General features: G+C 37.7%; 3 protein-coding genes across 5 annotated transcripts; 1 reads left to right on the plus strand and 2 right to left on the minus strand.

Moving 5' to 3' along the window:
* Positions 1-36: 36 nt before the first annotated feature.
* Positions 37-3,241, minus strand: LOC132171508 (blue-light photoreceptor PHR2). The gene is made up of 4 exons (XM_059582835.1): positions 2,087-3,241; positions 795-1,024; positions 603-698; positions 37-382 (listed from the first exon to the last, which is right to left on the minus strand). Exons 1-4 carry the CDS (start codon positions 3,080-3,082, stop codon positions 307-309), a joined length of 1,398 nt encoding a protein of 465 aa, XP_059438818.1. The 5' UTR covers positions 3,083-3,241; the 3' UTR covers positions 37-306.
* Positions 3,242-6,404: 3,163 nt separating this feature from the next.
* LOC132171587 (O-methyltransferase 1, chloroplastic) lies at positions 6,405-9,480 on the plus strand. Its single transcript, XM_059582948.1, has 7 exons — positions 6,405-6,681; positions 7,325-7,476; positions 7,559-7,679; positions 7,983-8,107; positions 8,222-8,350; positions 8,442-8,606; positions 9,092-9,480. Exons 1-7 carry the CDS (start codon positions 6,501-6,503, stop codon positions 9,161-9,163), a joined length of 945 nt encoding a protein of 314 aa, XP_059438931.1. The 5' UTR covers positions 6,405-6,500; the 3' UTR covers positions 9,164-9,480.
* Positions 9,481-11,273: 1,793 nt separating this feature from the next.
* LOC132172103 (gamma-tubulin complex component 4 homolog) lies at positions 11,274-19,980 on the minus strand. 3 transcript variants are annotated; one of them, XR_009439121.1, is made up of 17 exons: positions 19,594-19,980; positions 19,230-19,518; positions 18,964-19,100; positions 18,595-18,693; positions 18,315-18,435; positions 17,095-17,367; positions 16,786-16,866; positions 16,629-16,712; positions 15,812-15,898; positions 14,957-15,012; positions 14,621-14,818; positions 14,160-14,385; positions 13,377-13,465; positions 12,699-12,852; positions 11,946-12,068; positions 11,738-11,862; positions 11,274-11,604 (listed from the first exon to the last, which is right to left on the minus strand). XR_009439121.1 is itself a non-coding variant. In XM_059583552.1 (16 exons), exons 1-16 carry the CDS (start codon positions 19,743-19,745, stop codon positions 11,794-11,796), a joined length of 2,238 nt encoding a protein of 745 aa, XP_059439535.1. In that variant the 5' UTR covers positions 19,746-19,980; the 3' UTR covers positions 11,274-11,793. The 3 variants fall into 3 exon arrangements, 1 of the variants encoding a protein (XP_059439535.1); XR_009439120.1 differs by having other exon boundaries at positions 11,274-11,645; XM_059583552.1 differs by having other exon boundaries at positions 11,274-11,862.
* Positions 19,981-20,643: the final 663 nt, after the last annotated feature.

The following is a 20,643-nucleotide window of genomic DNA, read 5'->3' on the forward strand; positions in this document are numbered from 1 at the left end:
CCATATATTTCCATGAATATAAAGATGAAAACAATGTACGAGAAGCAGAGCCAAAAGGATCTGTTATTCACAAGAGGGCACATGAACACAGAAAATGTTTAGAAGGGCAAAACTAGCCATCTTTAGAACAAATAAAAGTTTTCATATTCAATCATTTATTTGGCAGCCAGAAAAGTACAAGGAACAACTCTTTCAAACAAGCCTACTCCAACATCTAACAGCTACATCTTGGAAAATTATAAAGAAGCACAAGCAGCCGACATCCCAGAACAAATTTTCCTTTTAATTTGCAGGTCATTTTCGTGCTTATGCAAGGGCACCCGTACAAGCTGTGGCTGGGGCAGCTTCAAGCTGTTTTGAACTGTATTTCTTGGTAATGAATCTGCAATAAACCGGTGAAGGAAAACATTAGTATGCTTGAGAGAAATTAAACTGACATGATTCAACTTCAATTAAGCCCACTAGATTTCCTTAGTCTTCTTAGAAACCAAAGGTATACGGATTCAAATATGAGAGCCAAAAGGCATGGCAGGTTTATAAATGCCAAGGAAACGTGAGATACTATTGTTAGTGCAAACCAAGCATTATGGTCAGTAAGTTACCTGAAGAAATCCCTCCACATCAACTCAAACATCAACCAGTTCATTCCAGTATCAGGTGAGCCACCATCATCCCGGTTTGAGGAAGCAGAAATAGTTCTAGCAATCATATAATATCATCGAATAGTGAGTACATAACATATTAGTTTAAAAAAATTGCAGCATCATCAAAAAGAAAGCTAGAGTGAGACACACCTGGTAGCCGTTTTCTTTAGCTCATCAAACATAGAGCGGGGAGAGAGGCATCCCATGGCTAGCCATGGAGAAATTTTGCACGAAAAGTTAGCACCATATATGCTGTCATTGCTGCCATCCTTGGTCCCCTTGGGTGGTTGTGCTTGGCACTCAGCTGCAAATTTTTGAAGCCTCTGAAGTGCTTCAGTCTCACCTCCCACCATGGAAGCATTGGCAGCTGGCTTTCCATCCTACAGGAAATGACAATAATGTAACCGAGTTATTTTTCTATGGAAATAATGATTATGGAATACTAGTGGCAACATGCGTCATGAAAAACAATAACGTCTGCAGTTTAGAGGAGTATGACAAGTAAAAAAATAGCAAAATAATAATAAAAGCAAATCAACACAGAAGATCTAATATGTTGGTGAAGAATTATGTTAAGGGATGAAAAATTTGTAAAGTCATGAGTTTGATGCAAATGCACCCAACCCAAGCACATCCTATACAATCTATAACAACTACTACTGCTGAGGGCAAAGTATGTGATTATAAGCAGTAAACCTGAATTATAAATACAGGCTTGTGGTTACCTGGAAAAACCTTTTGTGATCCAGAAAAAAAGACCTTCATACTTCAGCTAAATTTTCAAGGCAAAAGCATAAAAATTAAGGAAGCGAGATCTAATAAAAAAGTAGAGGATCTAAGGCCATTGTACCCAGAGGAGTACCATGTATTAGGAGACATCCAAGCTTCATACGTAAAGAGTTTAGAGCACAAGAAAACCTCTCACATTTCAACTCAATATAATCAAGCAATCCATTCTCTCATTTCCAAGTGTACGCGGTCCATTGCATTTTCATCCTCATTATGCATATACTTCCCAAGTAGCATTTGTTTCACAAGGTTTGACCACTAGTTGTGATGCATATTGATTCACACATCATAATTATTGTATTCTAGCATTTCACACATCATAGTTAATGATGAAAAAAGTATCACTTTATGATTCCCATTGAATGTAATACCATTCTCTCTTTTGTGAAGACTATTAACTTATAAAACGTTAAAAACAGGAGTCAACCATCAAGAAGATGCTTGCATAAAATTGTTCACGCTTTCAATTCCCTCTTCTCATTATATCCTGCTAAAAAAACTTAACCGTTTATCCTTAAATCACAAAACCGACATAAAAAAAATTCAAATTAACAGAAACAATGTGATCAAACCAAAACATCCAAAGAAACCACTCCATAACTAGCACAGCACCCAAAACACATGTATAACAGAAAAGAAAACCGAAGTCCTACCTGACCCATGGTCGCCGATGGGTTAAGCCCCAAATCCACCAATGACGGAATATCCCCGGGCTCCACATCACCACGAGCAGGCATCCCCTTCACTTGATCCAATGCCTCAATAGTCTTCCTCACGTCCAAGCTCTTCACTTTCTCCCTAAACCCACCGTAGTTTGCTGGCATATCTTCCAGCTTAAATGGCAAGTCGTCAAGATGGTACAAAGTACTACCCCAGAAGTACTTGATCTCCACACTCTCATCCTTCATCGCCGCCTCAATCTTCTCCTCTGCCTTTACCTCGTCGTGCGAGACCTCTCTGTGAGCATACACAGCGTCAGCACCTACCGCCTTCGCCAACTCAGCCAAGACCGTCTCGGGCTTCCCAACCCTCACCACCAGGTCCGACCCTTTTGCCTGGAGGTTCTTCCTGAGGTCCGAAACCGACTCGATCAAGAACGAGGCGCGGTACGGCCCGGTCTTGTCGAACCCAGAAGACGATTTCCCGTAGTCTCTCGGGTCGAAGCAGTACACAGGCAAGACCGACATGGCCTCGTTGTTCGCGGTGTTGAGGCATTCATTGTCGTGGACGCGAAGATCGTTGCGGAACCAAACGATGGCAGCTCGACGAATTCCAGCTCCGTTGGAAGGGTCCAAGGGGCGGCGAGGACCGAGAGAGAGAGGGTTTTGGAGGGGATTGGCTGAGATTGTGGACTTGAATGATAGTTTGGAGGGAGTGGGAGAGAGGGAGGTGGCGGAGAGAGAGAGGTGGGCGAGGGAGGAGGCTTGGGTTGGGACCTTGACCTTGCTTGGTTGGTGGGAAAACAAGGATTGGATTTTGGGTTGGAGCGTGAACGGGGTGGGGAGGATTGTAGAGAGAGAAAGAGAGAGCGAAGCCGTGGCAAATGGAAGTGCGGTGGTTTGGTCTTTGCAGGGTACAATGGCAAGTGGGTTTTGTTCTTCCGAGGATTTGGCTTCTGGGTTTTCAAGGTTTTGGGTGTTGGGATCCATTTTTTGATTGGGTTTTGGAGGAAAAATGGAGAAGATGGGTTGCAGATAAGGGATGGTGTCTCCTCCGCTGGTCTGGTTTATTTGTCGCTGTTGTTGTGCGAGAGATTGTGAAGGTTATCTTGTCATAAGAGGGTTTTAAAGCAAAAATACTTTGTCAATTGTGTGTGTTTGTTTAATTATTTCTCCAACTTGTGGCTGCAGCCTGCACCTAACCTTTTTCCACTAACTTTCAAGTTTCAACCCTCTTTAGCCTTCGGTCTTTACTGGGTATTTTTAAGAATACACCTTGGGGTTGGTAGGATTCAGAACATAGGATGCAGCGATTTTTCTTGGTAGGTACATCATTTTTAAATGAGTAACTATAAAATAAAAAGTTATACTATACCCTTCATTCCACTACTATTCTTCGTTACATTGATTTATCGCATTCATATTATACTGGTTGACGTTGAGTATTTTTAAGTGATTTTTTTTTCTAAAACAATTGAAAACACGTCATGTCAGTAAGTGTCATAATTGAGTGTTAAGAATAACATTATTCTCTCAAAAAAAAAAAAAAAGGTTGATGAGTACTTATACATCAGACCAGTCATTCTCTTATCTAAAATGAATAATTTTATTTTTCACATCTATTTATTACACTTATTTTATACCAATTGACTTTGCATATTTTAAGTAACTTTTTATGTCAGTTACTCAAAATACGTCACGTCAATCCGTGTAAAATGAATGTGATAAATAGCGGACTAAAATTACTCTTATAAAATTTCTACGCACTAAAAAAATGCAGAACTGCAGATTTGTTTATTTAGAAATGTTGTTGGACTAGCAAGTAACCATTTGGGTAACTGTATTTGTTTCTTTACTTTGAAAAAGCATAGACTGCTGGAATTTTGACCAACTAAAATTCATCACCAGAACAAGATTCTTTCCTACATTTCATTTACTGGTCATCACTGGAAGCTTAGATCTTGGGAAGTATAGACCCAGGCTCCCAGCTATGTGGTTGATGGTTTGGTGTAATGTCAACATTAGTTGTGAGAGACAACAATGATACAACGCTTCATATTTTCTTTCGTCTGGATGTGGAGACACTGAATAATATTAGCATTAATGATTCAATCATGATGCAATGGCTTTTAATAAATCCACATGTATTGACAAGTGACAACCCACAATTAGGGACCGTGATGTCCTACCAGCAAAGATTCTTATTAGAAAAATTTCGTTAATCATTTTTGTAATTATATTCTTAAACTTTAAAAGTGTCAATTTAGTGGTGTTAAAATTTTCAATACATCATTTCTTTCTTTAAAGGGGGAAATTTGCAAAGATTTAGCCGTTAGTTAGAATTTAAAGAAAGTATAATTGCAAAAATAATAAAAAAATTATGGCAGTAAGGAAAGTTTTTCCTTCTTATTATCTCTGTTTTTTTTTTTTGAATAAATCTCATAAGACTTTCATTAATATCTTGGACAAAACAATTGCTCTTTCAAAACAATATCACTGATACAAGGAAGAGTTTTCTCAATCCAAAACGTATTTATGACTTGTTTAATGGGTGAAGATAAACACAACGCGCACGCCGGCATTGTATGAATCACGGTCCCTTGTTTAATAGCCACTTGGGCTAAAACATGAGCTGCTCTATTCGCTTCCCGATTGACATGTTATATTTGCCAATTGGGAAAACAATCTAGAATCACTAGGACATCGTCCACAAGCTGCCCAAAATTACTCACATCCCAGCCTCGCGATAGGATAGCGTCAATGACCTGCTTGGCATCTCCTCAATAATAATATTTTGGAAACCTTGGTCACGGCAGCAATTGCTCTATTCTTAATTTTGGAGGAAAGGTATATGAGAGGAGGCTTTCAGCCTGTTCGGGCAAGAGGCATAGCCCATGTTATTACTCCTATATTCTCTCCTCTTTGTGCAAGAAATGGCAGAATCCGAATCCCACAATTAGATCGGACAACTAGTGCTACAGTGAGATGTTGTTTGTTCAGGATTTCGTTAAGCACATTCTCTTATTATCGGACTCTGACAAAGCTTTTAAAATTATAATTAAATTAAAATTCAATAAATAAGACTGTGAGAGTGAGAGTGTGTAATAATACTTATTATTATTGTTGTCATTATTATTTGTATAGTAGTGTTTTGTATAGATGACAATGGGCCACTTACCATAAAATAAAATAAAATAAAAAGTTTACACACAAGCAGCTTATTGATTAAATGAGATGAGATAGGTTTTAAAAAGCTATATATGTATATGATAGGATAAGAATCCATAACGTGTATTATAATTATGAGGGAAAATTACTGTTATAGTCCTTGGGGTTTTAGCTTTTATCAAATTACTTACCGGGGTTCAAATAGATTAAATCGATTAATAAGGTTTAATTCGATATCAAATCACTCACTATTGGATATAATCTGACATTCTGTCAACAAATTTAATAGACAAGAGGAAGGATTTGATACTCGATTAAATCTTAAATATCGATTTAATTAATTTTGAATTACAATGAGCGATTTGATTAATGCTAAAATTTCAACCATTGGTATAGTATTTTTTTTTTGGGTTAAATACTCCAAAACCCCCTGTGGTTTCACAACTTTATTTTTTCCCCCCTGGGGTTTCATTTTTATCACAGGAGGTCCCTGTGGTTTTGATAAGTGACCAAATTAGTTCATCCGTTAGTTGACCGTTAGTTGACCGTTTAACTGACACGTGGACCAATCAAACGTCGACACGTGGCACATATATTAATTTTTTTTTTAAAATTTTTTTTAATTAAAAATTTTTTTTAATATATGTGCCACGTGTCGACGTCTGATTGGTCCACGTGTCAGTCCATACAGTCAACTAACGGTCAACTAACGGATGGACTAATTTGGTCACTTATCAAAACCACATGGACCTCCTGTGATAAAAATAAAACCCCAGAGGAGAAAAAATAAAGTTGTGAAACTCCAGGGACTAATTTAGTATTTAACCCTTTTTTTTTTTCTATATTATAGTTCGTCATCAAATTAGGAGTTCTTCACTGAGAAAATACGTTTAAAGAGATTAAACATTGAAGATTCAAAACTCTTCAACAATCTTGATATTTTAGAAAGGTGGGAAAGTTAGAATGCTTTGGGTAGTTGTACGAATGGAAAAAAATAAATAAATAAATAAAGATTTTATTATTTTTTGAGTAATTTTTGATGGGCTTTGGGCTTTGGAAAACCAGAAGACTCGGGCCTTGGGGTGGCGGGGTGCTTCGGTTTTGTTGTGTGGTGTGCGCATTACGCTCCAAGCACATTGTAACATATCGTGTACATACAAGGAGAGGAGACCAATGAGCGGACAATGGAAATCCCACTTCTCCAGTTCTCCGGTCGTCGCTGAAGACCAGCCTCCATTAAATGGACAGCTTAGTGGGCTTCGCACATGCGCCAGCCACTGCTATCTTACGCCCACCATCAACCTGCGCCTCGAAGAAGAAAATCAACGGGTTGAGAGCAAAACTCAGCGATGACAATGACTCATTACTCCAAACTGCCATCAATGCCGCTTCTCTTCGTTTCCAGGAGACCCATCGACCAGGTAAGCTCATAATCCTCTCTTTCTCTTTGAGACATTTTATCGAGCATATAACCGAGGATTTAAGCCAATAAGTCTGTATTGTCCTATGGCATTTAGCTACATTAATTACAATGTGTCATTTCTGCATTATGTGGGGCCTTTTCTTTTGTTAGATTATAGGCCGCCATGTATATTTTCATCACCCAGAAGCATGTTTATGGACTATTCCGGTCCATTGGATTCGAATCACTGATTCCTTCTAGTGCAGAATTTGGCATTAGATGAACCTGAGCAAGTTATTTTAGTAGCTGTTGGAAAGTCCCACATGGTAAAGTGTGGTTTTTGCTAGGCAGTTATTTTCAAGGTTGGTCTCTTCTCTTAATAACCTGATCTTTTGCATTGAGCGTTCTAACTATAATCTGTCTCTCATCTAGCCACAAAGGAGTGCCCAAAACAATCAACTTTGTATGAATGCATTTATATATGAAGAGCAAAGTTTATATACCCCACCAAGAAATTCTCCCTGAATACCAAATTGTTTCATTTTTATCTATGGCATCTCTTTATTTTTTTTCCCAGGGATAACGTTATTCTTTGACGTTTCACGTGTTATAAGAAGTTTTCACCGGTGGAATGTCATTGTGATTATTGCTTGCATATGCAGAGCCTCTTTTTGTAGATCCATATGCGGGTTGCTTTGTTCCTCCTGATGTTCAGATGGATATGAAGCAATGCTCGCACCACTACTGCCTTGCAACAAAGTACATCGACGAGAAGTTGCTTCGGACAGTGAACCATATTGATGGACTCAAGCAGGTATACGGTTAATCAAAATAATGGCTAATTGTGTGGTTTTCACGTCTCTGAAGTTTAATAGGTTTTGTTCTTATATGGGCAGGTTGTTTTGTTGACAGATGGCATGGACAGTCGGCCATATAGGCTTAGTTGGCCGACGTCAACCATTATATTTGATATATCCCCTGACAGGGTATTCAAAAGAGCAGCAGAAAAGCTTGAAGGTTTGTCTTTTATAACCAGTATAAGTGGATTATGATCTTTTTTAACTTGAATAAATATTTGCTTTTAGTTTAGAGAATTGTAGTCAGCCCATCAAACTGTGGTTGACATCATCTGGATTCCAGTTGCTTTTGTATGTCTTGGAAATAATTAGTGTGTCCCAAGAGCATTACTATTTTTCATGGACGTCTGATGTCATTCTTGAATCTCACTGAGCTCTGAAAAATCAAGTTTCTTTAGCACACCTGCTTATTTTGGGGTAAAAAAAGCAGTTCAGCATCTCTGATTTTGTTTAAAATTGTTAGGTGTTGGGGCAAAAATTCCAAGAAACTCCTTATTCCTTCATGTTCCAATGGAGTCCTCTGATATACAGCAAAGTCTTCGTGCCAAAGGATTCAATGGAAACCAGCCAAGTTTATGGGCCATCCAGGTGAATAAGGCTTTTAATGCTGGCAACAATAAACACTTGAATCATTTTCACCAAGAAACTAGAAATTTGGGGTGCTTAAGTAGCTGAGACAGTCATTTTTGTTTGTTATTATAGGGGCTGCCTGTGATGACTTTGGCAAGATTTGAAGAGGTGTTATATATTGTAAGTAATTTGGCCATAAACGGGTGTTTTTTCTTGGGAGAATTGCCGGCCTGGTTGGTGGAAACTGAAATTGGAATGAAGGTCAGTTTGCTTTATTCTGAATAAAATTTAGTCTAGTTTCGATTGCTTCTCTTCCTTTAGAAAGACACCATCTCTTTTCTGGTGTTTGCAGTCAAGTACAAGACAATGGATGGACAAACTATTCATGAGCAATGGCTTCCGGGTGGACATGATTAGCTACGAGGATGTTGCAAGGAATTTAGGCAAGCAATTAGCATCAGAACAGTACAAGAATATACTGTTTGTTGCAGAACAATTGCGGTTTTCTGATGATCAGGTGAGACAGCTAGTTTCCCACTACAATAGTTCAAGTTTTATTGCAGAATAATTGTGGTTTTCTGGTGATCAGATGAGGAGAAACAAAGCAAGTTTCTCCCTCTCTTAAATTTTTAATGAATTTACTTGTCTAATTATTCCCAAAATTTTGACTATTGTGTTGTTGCCTCTACTTGTCTGAATTTTTCATCATCCCACTCTTAAATCTGAGGCTAAAAATATTCTGAATGCTGGCTTCACTCTTCAGCTCTCTATTGTTTGCAAAAATCAATTTATAATGAAGCGGATATAACAACACAAATACAAAACAGAGAAGTTTCTTTTCAGTGTCAGCACTTCTTTTGTGTCTGAAATTGTTTGCTATCATTGATGTGTTGTTACTGCTTCTCAAGAACACCAAGTTTGCCATCTGAATTCGATATGCTTAAGTTATGAAAAATATTATGGGCTTGGGTTTATCTAATGGATGTACATTTTCATTTTCAGATGGAAACTTGGAGGAGAGAATTTCAAAGGGTGGAGGACCAAGGGGATGAAGAAGGCTTCGAAGAGCTCTAAATGTGGATAATGCCTTGTTGGAGATTACAAGGACATGCTTATTTTCTCTCGTGGATTTGCTTTTAGGCTGTAAATATTTGTAATAAACGCATTTGGCGTTGCATTTTTATGACTCTTGCCTCTTGCCTCCTGTACAGATTTTATTTTCCTTTTTGTAATTCATTTTCTTTTCTTAAAGGGCTGAGTCACCTTCTTGCCATGCATTTCTTGGCAAGAGATGTATTCATACACGACGGATGTTTGTATTATTATCGTCACAAAAGACTAGGGAGTGGGAATCTTCACATATTGCGAAGAAGCTCAAAAGTTTTTTTTTTTTTTTGCCCAGTAAAAGCAAAACAAAGGGTCTTTTACAGACATCTCATAACCGGTGGTTCGGTACAAACTAAAGTTAAACCAAATAAAACTAGAAATGGGTAGAGGCCTGGTCTTATAATTTCTTGGCACAAGAGCCAAGAGAAGGTAGCTGCAAGCGACGAGATCCGCTATGCTTATCTATAGGGGTTTGAGTTGTTTGACCACAGCGAGGAGATTAAAGCTTGTGCTGGTGGGTTAAGAGAATAACGCAGACCTCAATTAGTATTCCCCTCTGAAAAATGGCTTGTATGGGGGAGAGTGTTCAAAATATATATATATATAAGCCATGTGAGACCTGTAAGATTGTAACATACTACCATGTTTTGCAACCGACGTTCACGGTGGCTCACTCTATCTATATTGACTAATGGTAGAACCCACTCTTAAAAATCAACTTGTAATGAAAAGTAGTATATATATAAGCCATATGAGACCCGTAAGATTGTAACACACTACCACATTCTGCAACTGACGTTCACAGTAGCTCACTCTATCAATATTGACTAATGGTAGATCCTACTCTTAAAAATCAACTTGTAATGAAAAGTAGTATTAAAGCTTTTATACACATAGTTAGGATTATACTTAAACTATATGAGCTACTTAGAGGATTGTATTTGAAGGTTGTCAATAGGAAGAGAAAAGGAAAGGTGAATGTGTGGCACATGATTGGGGGAGGGCATGGAAAAGATGTAACATCCCGCCCTAAATGATATGATTTGCTTTGAGCCAAGTTTGTACAATTTTATTATTGAGTTTACCCCAAAAGACTTCATATCATTTAGAAAGGGATGTTACGCACGGTCATTGGCGTGATGGCATCTAAACTAGTATTGCTTTGTCCTTCGCATCTGAGAAAGGAGTTCCTTTGTTCACTTGTTGCACCTATCTCTCTTACCTACACCTCATCTCCTTTTAGGAATATAACCCCCACACCATTCTTTCCACATAGCAACACTCCCGGTCCCAGGTCACCTTCTAAGTTTCAGGGAGCAATTTATAGGATTCAAATCCCTAGCAATACTAGGAGAATTGCCCACCAATTTTTTTTGAAATCTTGGCCATTCATTTTCACCCAATAGCCACCAATCCACCATGTGTCCCACCCAATATAAAATAATAAACTACTATTATTTTTTGAAAAAATAAAATAAAATATTAAAAAATATGGGGTGGTTCGACCACCCCATTTTCCCCATAGGGGGTGGCCGGTCATCCCAACTCAGCCTTGGGGATGGCTTCGGCCACCCCCATGGGCCGGTTGGGGGTCGCCGAACCACCCCTTGGGGCCTTAGGATGTGGCTTCGGCCACCCCCAAACATTGTTTGGGGGTGACCGAACCATCCCATATTTTTTAATAATTTATTTTTAAAAAAATAATAATATTTTATATTGAGTGGGACACGTGACGGATTGGTGTTTATTGGATGAAAATAGATGGCCAAGATTTCAAAAAAAAATTGGTGGGCAATTCTCCAACAATTGCCGGGGATCTTAATCCCACAAATATGAAAATTTTCCTTTTTCCTAGTCTGCACTCCTTTACAGTCAAGCTGTACTTGCCTTGTACTAATCCTATCCTTGATCCAGATGAAAAGCAAGCTCCAGTTTTGAGACGAACCCTTACTTCCAGATCATGCTAGATGAAAGGAGAAAAAGTCGAACAATATCGTGCTTTTTTTTTACCTCAAACCCAGCCTTCAACCATCACATATCATATAAAAATAATAATGATAAGGCTACTCGTCATGTCTTGAGCTACAAACCCAATGAAAACCACTTTTATACATACATAAATCACGTATTCAGAAATTAATAAAAAAAGAAATTCTTAATTTAATTTTGTATCTACAGAGAGAGAGAGAGAGAGAGAGAGAGCACCACCTGAATGCCTAGGGTGGCCACCAAAGAGTCAACACAAGCCACCTACCTTACCACCACCCGGATATAGTTTACCGTAAGATCAACAAGCTCAGCGCAAGAACCCACCCAAGACCTCTAGCCGCTACCAGAATCCACACACACCTCACCTTCAAGATCCATTAAGCTAACCCAGCTACCAAAAGCCCCACCTAATTAGCATGCTAAAAGGAAAACCATCAAGGCTAGACACAAGAAGCACCACCTAAATGTCAAATGAAATGGCCCCTTGAGAAATCTATCTTCCAGACCAGCATTAAATAAATAATTTCCACAAACGGATTCACCGGCACTCACATGGCAGTGATTTTGAATTTGGCAGTAAGCAACTTGGACTTAACAGTGAAATAATGCTATTGTTGATTTAAAACAGGAATTGCTGGACGTGGTCTAACAACATTCAGGACACCTCTTGCAGTTGCCTGTTAAGAGAGAATCAAATATTGTTGGAAAATTCTAGGGCTAATGTTAAGAGTATCTAGAGGAAAAATTCATAAGGGCATACCTCAAAAAAGGAATTAAAGTTTAGACGCAAAAGAAAACGTCGCAGAAATGGAGCTCGCTGACTCCCAGCAAGCCTGCTACTACGCAATATAGTGTACAGGGAGTTTGACTTCTTGTTAAATTCCTGAAACAAGTAAACAAGAAAAGCATGAAACCATTAAAATCACTCAGATGAACAGGTTACATCTCCTCTGCAATCATAAGCCTACATATACAGCAGTTAGCCAGCTCTCAGATGTATTTTAATGTGCACTGGATTTCCAATGATTCTGGTTAAAAGAAGGGGATGCCTTGGAAACACAAATTTTCCATGTTATGCAATGGTCATATCTCTCATGTCACAGGTGCAAGGATTGCAACAATTGTAGGTTTTCCAATTGGATCATCTCAAGAGAAATTAAAAGAAGATGAAATATCCTATAAATAAGCTAAAACTATGAAATGCAGCTTCTCGAAGAAAATAAATGAAGATTGAAAATTCTTCCAATTTTATGTACAAACACCTGCTGATTGCAGCAGCAACTCAGGAGTGAAGATATCACTAGAAAAAATCCGAGGCACAAGCTGATCATTTTACAAATCATGTAATAAGTAAAAGTTTAAGACAACTGGGCCAACTTAAATTGATGGTTCAAAATCAGGGCATGCAGAAAACCACTGTTATATGAATCATTATTTATGTATCTTCATTTAGCAATTAATACTACTTGCAATATCCATACATTATCATATAGAAGAAATACGACCAAGGTACCTCTGTTATATGTTCCAGTTCAGATGTATTTGAGCTGTTTTCTTGGTTTTCAATATTCCAACAAAACTGCAAGCAGAGTTTCATAATACCATCCAGTATCCTTGACACAGAGCCAATATCCAAGAAAGATTGAGAAATTAAAGCTGATAAATACCTGTAGGAAATTTTAGAATAATGTAAACATTAGGCTATAGACAAAAACATCTGGACAGAACATAAAACTGACGATCAAACTATCAATAACAATACTAATGTGGAATAAAGCACCAAATTAATCAAGCAAAGAGGGAAAAATCCAAGCTGCATTCATGAATAAGATATCACAAATGCTTGGAAGAGATGCACATGCAACTTCTTTTTAGTATATACCAAGCTTTGTCGCTCTAAGTCTTCAACAATATCAGTAGTGAAGGATATCTAAATGGAAAGTAAAAGAAAATGAGGAACAAACATAGAACTGCACACATGCCATGAACCCCAACATGGCATTGCCTTTTCCAATTAAGGTTCTTTCTCAATTATAACAATAACATGTCGTAACCAATTCTATTGAACACCTTTATGTTATTAGTGATTCCATACATTTCAGACAATTTAGCAAACAAAGCAATCAAGAGTTTCCAGGATAACATAGAATATGATAATTCAGAAGCAAGACAAACCATTCATTTTACTTACTCTTGATGAAAGGCCACAAGTTCAGTAAAGTCGTGAGAATCTTGAATATGAGCTTGCAAAACATTCCATTGAGATTCTATAACATCCACCTACAATAGAAAACATGAAACTTTTAGAAGGTAAACAAACTCATCAACGATCAATATGCATAGAAAAATCACAACATTCAAGATTTAAAACACGTATTGACTGAAGAGAGATCGCTTCTTTCGTTTTTTCTAAACAGTAACTAAATAAGAATTGGACACTCAATTCTCCATATTATTCTAAGAGCAATAACAACTGATATGAAAAGTCTAAACATCAAAAGTAATTTAATCAAGCATCCAGTCAACCAACTTATGCAGCATATTGATATAGAAAATAGATAAGAAAAGAGATTTGATTACCCCATTGTTCTATTTACAACTGCTCCTCTTTTTTCATAGCTACTTCATGCTACAATAGGCAAAAAATATTTAGGATACCACAAACTATGGTTTTATTGGTGTGCAATGCAGTCCATACGTAAGTAAAATATCAATATAGCATCTGATACTTGAGACATCATATGGGTCATTGTTTACACTTAACTTTTTACGTCATACCATGACCCTTAATGCCAATATTGAGTAAACAGCTTAGCATATACATGAATAAGTTTTTCATATTTCCTTTCTTCTGTACAATACAGTAAATGTATTACAATGTTAAAAACAGCACACAATACTCTTTCCTGCATGGTTTGCTCAAATCTCTAGAGAGTAACATATAGAAATGAAACTCAGAGACATCAACAATAACCTGGATATAAAATTGAAGATTTCTGATCAAGAATGCCATATGTTCTCTAACACGCCACATTGGTCTAAACCGCTGTCTTCGCTGCTGAGATACTGGGCAATTTACACGGTCATTTCGTTGTTTAGCAAAATCTGTGTGATCTTGATGCATCACAGAGGCCCATGATTTCTCCAACTCCATTTGTGTCCGCTTGAGCCGCAGCAAATATTGGAAGACCCTGCGATACCTGGAGCATACTAATTGTTAACATATGTACAAAAGGATAGGTTAGCAGCTCCGCAATTGTCAAGCTTCTGCAGCTAAAGTTCTTTATTTCAACATGATCCTTTTTTATTCCCTCCTCTAGAAGACAAAATTTGAAAGTTTTTCTGAACAAGTTCCAAATCATCAGCTAAAGTCAAAAGAAAGAAAGAAGGAAAGAGAGAATGGCATCCACTAGTAGCAGGACAGTAGAATCTTACTTCGAGAGCACTTCTTGGGTGAAAAACAACTCTAAGGGCCAATCAACAGAGTATTCAAGAGCAATGCCATCCCAGCCATCAAGGGAAATTTCAGAAGAAGCATTTGACAAAGCAGAACTTGGGTTTCGATCTGTATGATCCTTTGCTTTTGGTGCATCTACTTGGGAGGATTTGACTGTGAATCCAAATGAAGGCATCCTAATATAGTAGATATATAAAATGAGCACATGACGTTCATCAAACTTCAAAATGAAGTAACATGCCCGATTGCAAAATGGCCATACAGTCAAGCTTTAAGATAAATTACGCTATGAATATGTCTATATTGAATCTAACCGCAAGGATACTCTAGAGAAGTGTTTGTCCTCCTCACTGAAAGTCTTCAATGCAGCCTGCATTGCAAGTAGTACCAATGAATTTGTTTTCAAACCATTCGTAATAAATTGGGTAATTTCACTTTACCCCCCAAACTAATACCCAATTTGCACTTCAACCTTCAAACTACGACTCACTACTCACTGCAACTCGGTCCTACAAACTACCAAAGTATACTAAGTTACCCCATATGTCAGATTTGGCTATTAGTTTGGATGGAAATTGTCACGTGACTAGCACTGCGTCTGGACCATTTTTACATTTCTAATTTCCCATGTATGAAAGACACTGTTTTAGTAATGGTCATAAAAAAATAATAATTTAAAAAAATATATATATATATAACGAAAGCGTTGCAACCCCCATCTGAAGCAAAGGGATGGGCACACGACCATCCCTCTATTCATATGGGAGTAGCCACCTGTTAAGGGTAGTGGTGCAGCTACCCAACTATTCTTGCTTCAGTTTTTTTTTTTTTAATCACCATTACTAAAACGTTTTTGTATCATACAGGGGCAAAGAAGTCATGTAAAAATGGCCCAGACACACTTGCTCGTCACATGTGATGTTTTTCATCCAAACTAATGATTAAAACTGACACATGTTAACTTAGAATATTTTTGTAGTTTGTAGGCCCAAGTTGCGGTGAGTTGTAGTTTAGAGGTTGGAATGCAAATGACGTGTTAGTTTGGGAGAAAAATATAATTTACGGTAATAAATTTGAAAAATATGCAAAATGAAACATTGGACACTTAAGCTACATCATTGAGTTACAGTATAATCACATGCATTAGAAATCATCTCACGCTAACTTACCAGCTGAAATGGGATCATAAGATCAGCTTCAGCAGTTGACTGGCGAGGAGGTAAACGCATCAACTGGCGACTCTCCTCAAGAAAGCACTGGATAAGCCATGTTTTGTAAGCAATTAGATACCCACAAAAATTCAATTGAAATTGCATATATGTCCATCTATGTTTATAAACAACAGAAATCGACGCACGAAATAATAAAAACAGGGTCCACTACTTATCATTTGTAAAGTTCATACTTATTAACTTCCTATTATCTCTACATATGACAAAGGTACGTGAGATATTCCACAACTAGATGTGAAAAATTGGTGTGGCATGTATTGCCATAAATGAAGAGTTTAGGGCACTCGCTGCAAGTATATCCTATACGAGATTTGAACTATCATATTTTAGTACAGAAGAGACAAAAGCAAACATTAGCTATAAAAATTGTCCTTGTTCCTTCATTGGGTTTAAACAAACCCACATCAGACATATAGAAAAAGATTCTGAAAGCATTGCCATAACAATTTCATGAAGAGCATCCTCTTCCTCTTGAAGGCTACATATGCAGATTAACATGCAACATTCATAAAGCACATACAAGTGCACTTTACATGTCAGTTCTATATAAGAGGCAGCAAAATTTAGTTGAGCACAAGCCCAAAACATGGAATATGATATCTGTAAGAAAAGTTTGAAGAAAGGGACTAGTGATACAAAGTTAACCTCCCATCATAACATCGATAGCACAAATATCACTTGTAAGAGTTCTCCTTCAACTAAAATGCAGAAGGGAGAAAAAAAAAAAACAGATTGAGATATTGTCCATCCTTACCTGGAAGAAGTCTCCTTTTGCTAAAAGAAAATAGTCTTTTAGGGCCTTCAAGTGACCATTCAAGTCAGCACGTACAACCACCAGCTGCAGAAATAGACGGAATACTTTTAATAGATGCTTCAATGATAAAATTACCAATTTTTTGTCACATTCCAACCTGCCAAAGATGACTGGCTGCAATAGCCCGAATAGAGTCAACAGCACACTCAAATGATCTTTTATGAAACTCAGATGATTCCTGCACATAATGAACCAGCTACTTACCGTGAGAACTCACTTTTCAATGCTGCAGGGGGAATTTGTGCATGACTAAGGATACATAAAGTCTGCCAAATCAGTTCAAGAACTACAGTTAAGAATGGATATTATTTTGTGTGGTGAACAAATAAGTCCCACCCTCCCTGAATATGGCTATCCATCACAAGAGGGTTGCACATATGTTTTAGGGTACCATAGTGCAACAAACCTTCAGGTCCAGAAGCATAGCTTCAATCTTATCAGCCTCAGATTGTGGAAGCAATTCTTCTCCTATCAGTTTAGTATCGATGAGAGGTTCCTTTTGAAAAGAGAAAGGGCCAGTAAATCCTTGAATTTTCTGAGAGCCTCTTGACATCTGTTGATGATCTATAGCATCCTGAAACCGAAAGGCGGGGCTTGGATTTCGAAGAACCCTGATGGCTTTGCCAGCAAAAAGAACTGATTCTGCAACACGCATATGAATATACTCAGGCAGCATATCCTGCAAAGTAACATGGAAAGACTAATGCTTAGAAAACCCATAAAGTTCCAAAGTTCAGTGTGTGCCTCAGTGCACTAAAAAGAGAACTTAAGACACGAAAATTTGGTAAGTGCAGAAATCACTGTTGTCTCCTAAATAATCACCCTACATCCTTCAAGCCCACAGGAAGTTTGCAAGATGTCATATTCAGTTATATCATGTAGAAGCAATATATAAGTAGCAGAGTCTTCGTGCAAGTCTTTGTTTCATATTTATAGGCACACGATCTGGAGTCCCCTTTCCTTTGACTCATAGAAAATCTAATGCCATGTTTAGCATAGCCTCAGTGTCAATGATATATAGGGCATAATATATCAAAATATGGGACAGCATGTAGAGTGCACAAGTCTGATATAAACATCCTTATCACGACTGTGACAACATCCATTGACAAGGAAAGTACCTAGCCTGTATAGCATAGCCTATGTAATGATGTAAGATACTCGATGACAATTAACAGGTACAAATGATATACAAAATGAAAGTTATGTTCATGTCTCCGGTGACCAATTATGATTGCTCATAATGTAATCCAATGGCAAAGCTATTCATTTCCATTAGGTAATGTTTTTGCAATATGTGAAGGCAAATAAACAGCGATATATCTGCAGCATAATATCAGACATTTCAAATCTTAAAGTATAACTATTAGTGCTGCTCTGCTGCACACCACTACTTAAAAAGATAAAAGGGTGAAAATTCCAGTGACAACAACAAGGACAATAGCCAGTGCCATCAGGAAACAGATTACGCAGAGAAAGTGAAGAATCTAACCGACCTATAATAATCAGTCAATAACATCATTATCATCCAAATCTTACCAAACTCCCACCAATATACAATTTAAGTGCCGATTGTAAAATAGGAAGCAAAACCAACATTGCAAGATACAAAGTTACAAAAAGTACCAAAGAAATATGAAATCCCAAGTGCCAATCTGTTAAAGATGTATCATCAGTTGATAAGTGCGCAAACTTCTCAGTTGTATCTGGAAGAGTCGAGCCATGCTCTACATCCCTGTCCTCCTGCCTGCAGAGTAAGAAAACAATACAACTAAGCGCAGGTTAATAACTTTGAACTCAAAAGGAATATATCACTCATAGGAACATCTAGAACTGAAAATTGGCTGAACCAGAGAAGTGTAGTCTTATCGGCTAGAAGAAACATTAATATCTTTATAGTCATTACCTTCTAATGAAAAATTCTCCATGCTGGTCTTGAAGAAACCCATAAACCATCCACGCAGCAAGTTGGTTATACATGACCTGATGCCCGTGCCAAAGAAGCCTATGCTTTTGGCATACAACAACCAAGAAATGAAGAAATACAATCAGCTCAGCATTCATTTTACCAGTCGATAAACAAGCTGCTTGTATTTTCCATACATAATATAGAGAAATGGCTTGTATTTAAAGTTATGGAGATCTGAGAACATATTTCAAAGCCCTCTTAACATCAAGAAAAATGACTAGAAACATTAAACACAATTATCGTCATTGTGAAATAAATCATAAGTAATCAATTTCCAGTAAAAAAGAAAAAGAAAAAAGCGTATACCTTTGAATGCAAGTCTGCAACTCAGGCACTCCACAGTGGCACCGCTTGTGTAAGAGGTTAAGAAGCTGACCTCCACGAATATCATCACGCTCAATCTCCAAAACCAGCTCATGCAGAGGCGGCATGAGAACAAAAAACTACAAACACACACACACACACACACACACTTAGAAATCAAACTAATTAACCTAATAATAATAATAATAATTAATACGGTGATACAAAAAAAAAAAAAAAGCGAGAGAGAAATGTGTTTCAGAGACGACCTTATTGAGGCCTTGAGTCACTGTTGCCAAGATCGGCACGGTCTCGGCCAACAGTTTCTGCTCAATGTGTAGCACAGCGGACCTGTAGACCGCCAGTATTTCCACAATGCCATTGGCAATGGCTCTGCGGTACACGCTCGGTTTTGCTTTGGACGAAGGAAACTCAGAATCACTTGGCGAAGGAGAGGAATTCGCGGACCTTATCCAGCTAAGATTACGAGACTCGGTGGCGAAGCGATCGAGCTCTCTGTAGTAAAAACCTAAGGTAATAATCCTCTCGATAAGATCCCTGCAACCACAGCCAAAAAAAAGAAGTTAAAAATGAAACATTAAATGTGAGTATTGGATGAGAAATTGAGGTTACCGATCGCTGCGTTCGACAAAGGAGATATCGGGAGCGAGCTTGAAATGGCGGTCGTCGGATTCAGAGGCGAGAGATGATTTGTGGTGGTCTCGCTCGTCGATGATCAGATCGCCGGTGTAGCCCAACAGCGCGAGTAGAAGCTCGTGAAGCATTGATGTTGTTTTTCTCTATGGTTTAGATGAATTGGCACACACGCACTCAGTGGAGACAGGGTGAGATGGAGAGGGAAACGAGCGTTTGAATTGGGTGTTTTTTAAAGTGCGCGGTGAAGGGGGCGAGGACTGAAATTTGCCGGCTGGCAAAGGTCTAGGCGGGGGGGTTTAGTGGCAATGGCTGTGAATTTGTCGACGGGGTATGGTCTTTTTGGAAAGGAAAGTAGCGTTTGTCGTCGTCATTCACGAGCATTTTCGCCGCGACAGGATTTAAATCTTTATACCCACCCATTATTTAGAGTCGTCTCAACGAATTGGAAAAAAATACTCTTTCTTTCAAACTAACACTTAATTTGCAGTCTCCCTAAACTAAAGATTACATCAATAACTTAGAGCTGTAATCCGAGCCGAGCTCAAGCTAATCATCAAGTTAGATAATCTATTCAAGCTATGTTCATACTAATTATTAGTTATTTAATTATTGTTATAATTTGTTATTTGAGGAATTAGATAAATGATCTCTAATCTTAAATAATTATTGTTAGTCGCCCCCTCTTATCCTTTTATAATTAAAAAAATAAAAAATAAAAACTCACAAATGACACAATTACAATAATTCAAGTTATATCTATTACATTACGAAAATAATTCATTGTAAGAGAAGAATGGAGGAAAAGGTTCCTAACATAACAACAAAAGTATGCCAGGCCTTTTTATGTTGATTTTGATCCAATTAATTTATTGGAAGGTTGCAAAGTAAGCCATGCTGTAGAGGGCATTAATCTTGATCAAAAACTTTGCTAAAACCAAATAAGACTTGGCCTTTTTCTTTGCTATAGCATTACTTACGTGAATGAATGATTTATATAGATGTGTGAAGATGGACATTTAAAACATT

Source organism: Corylus avellana, chromosome ca2 (assembly GCF_901000735.1).
Source record: "Corylus avellana chromosome ca2, CavTom2PMs-1.0".
Classification (NCBI taxonomy): Eukaryota; Viridiplantae; Streptophyta; class Magnoliopsida; order Fagales; family Betulaceae; genus Corylus; species Corylus avellana.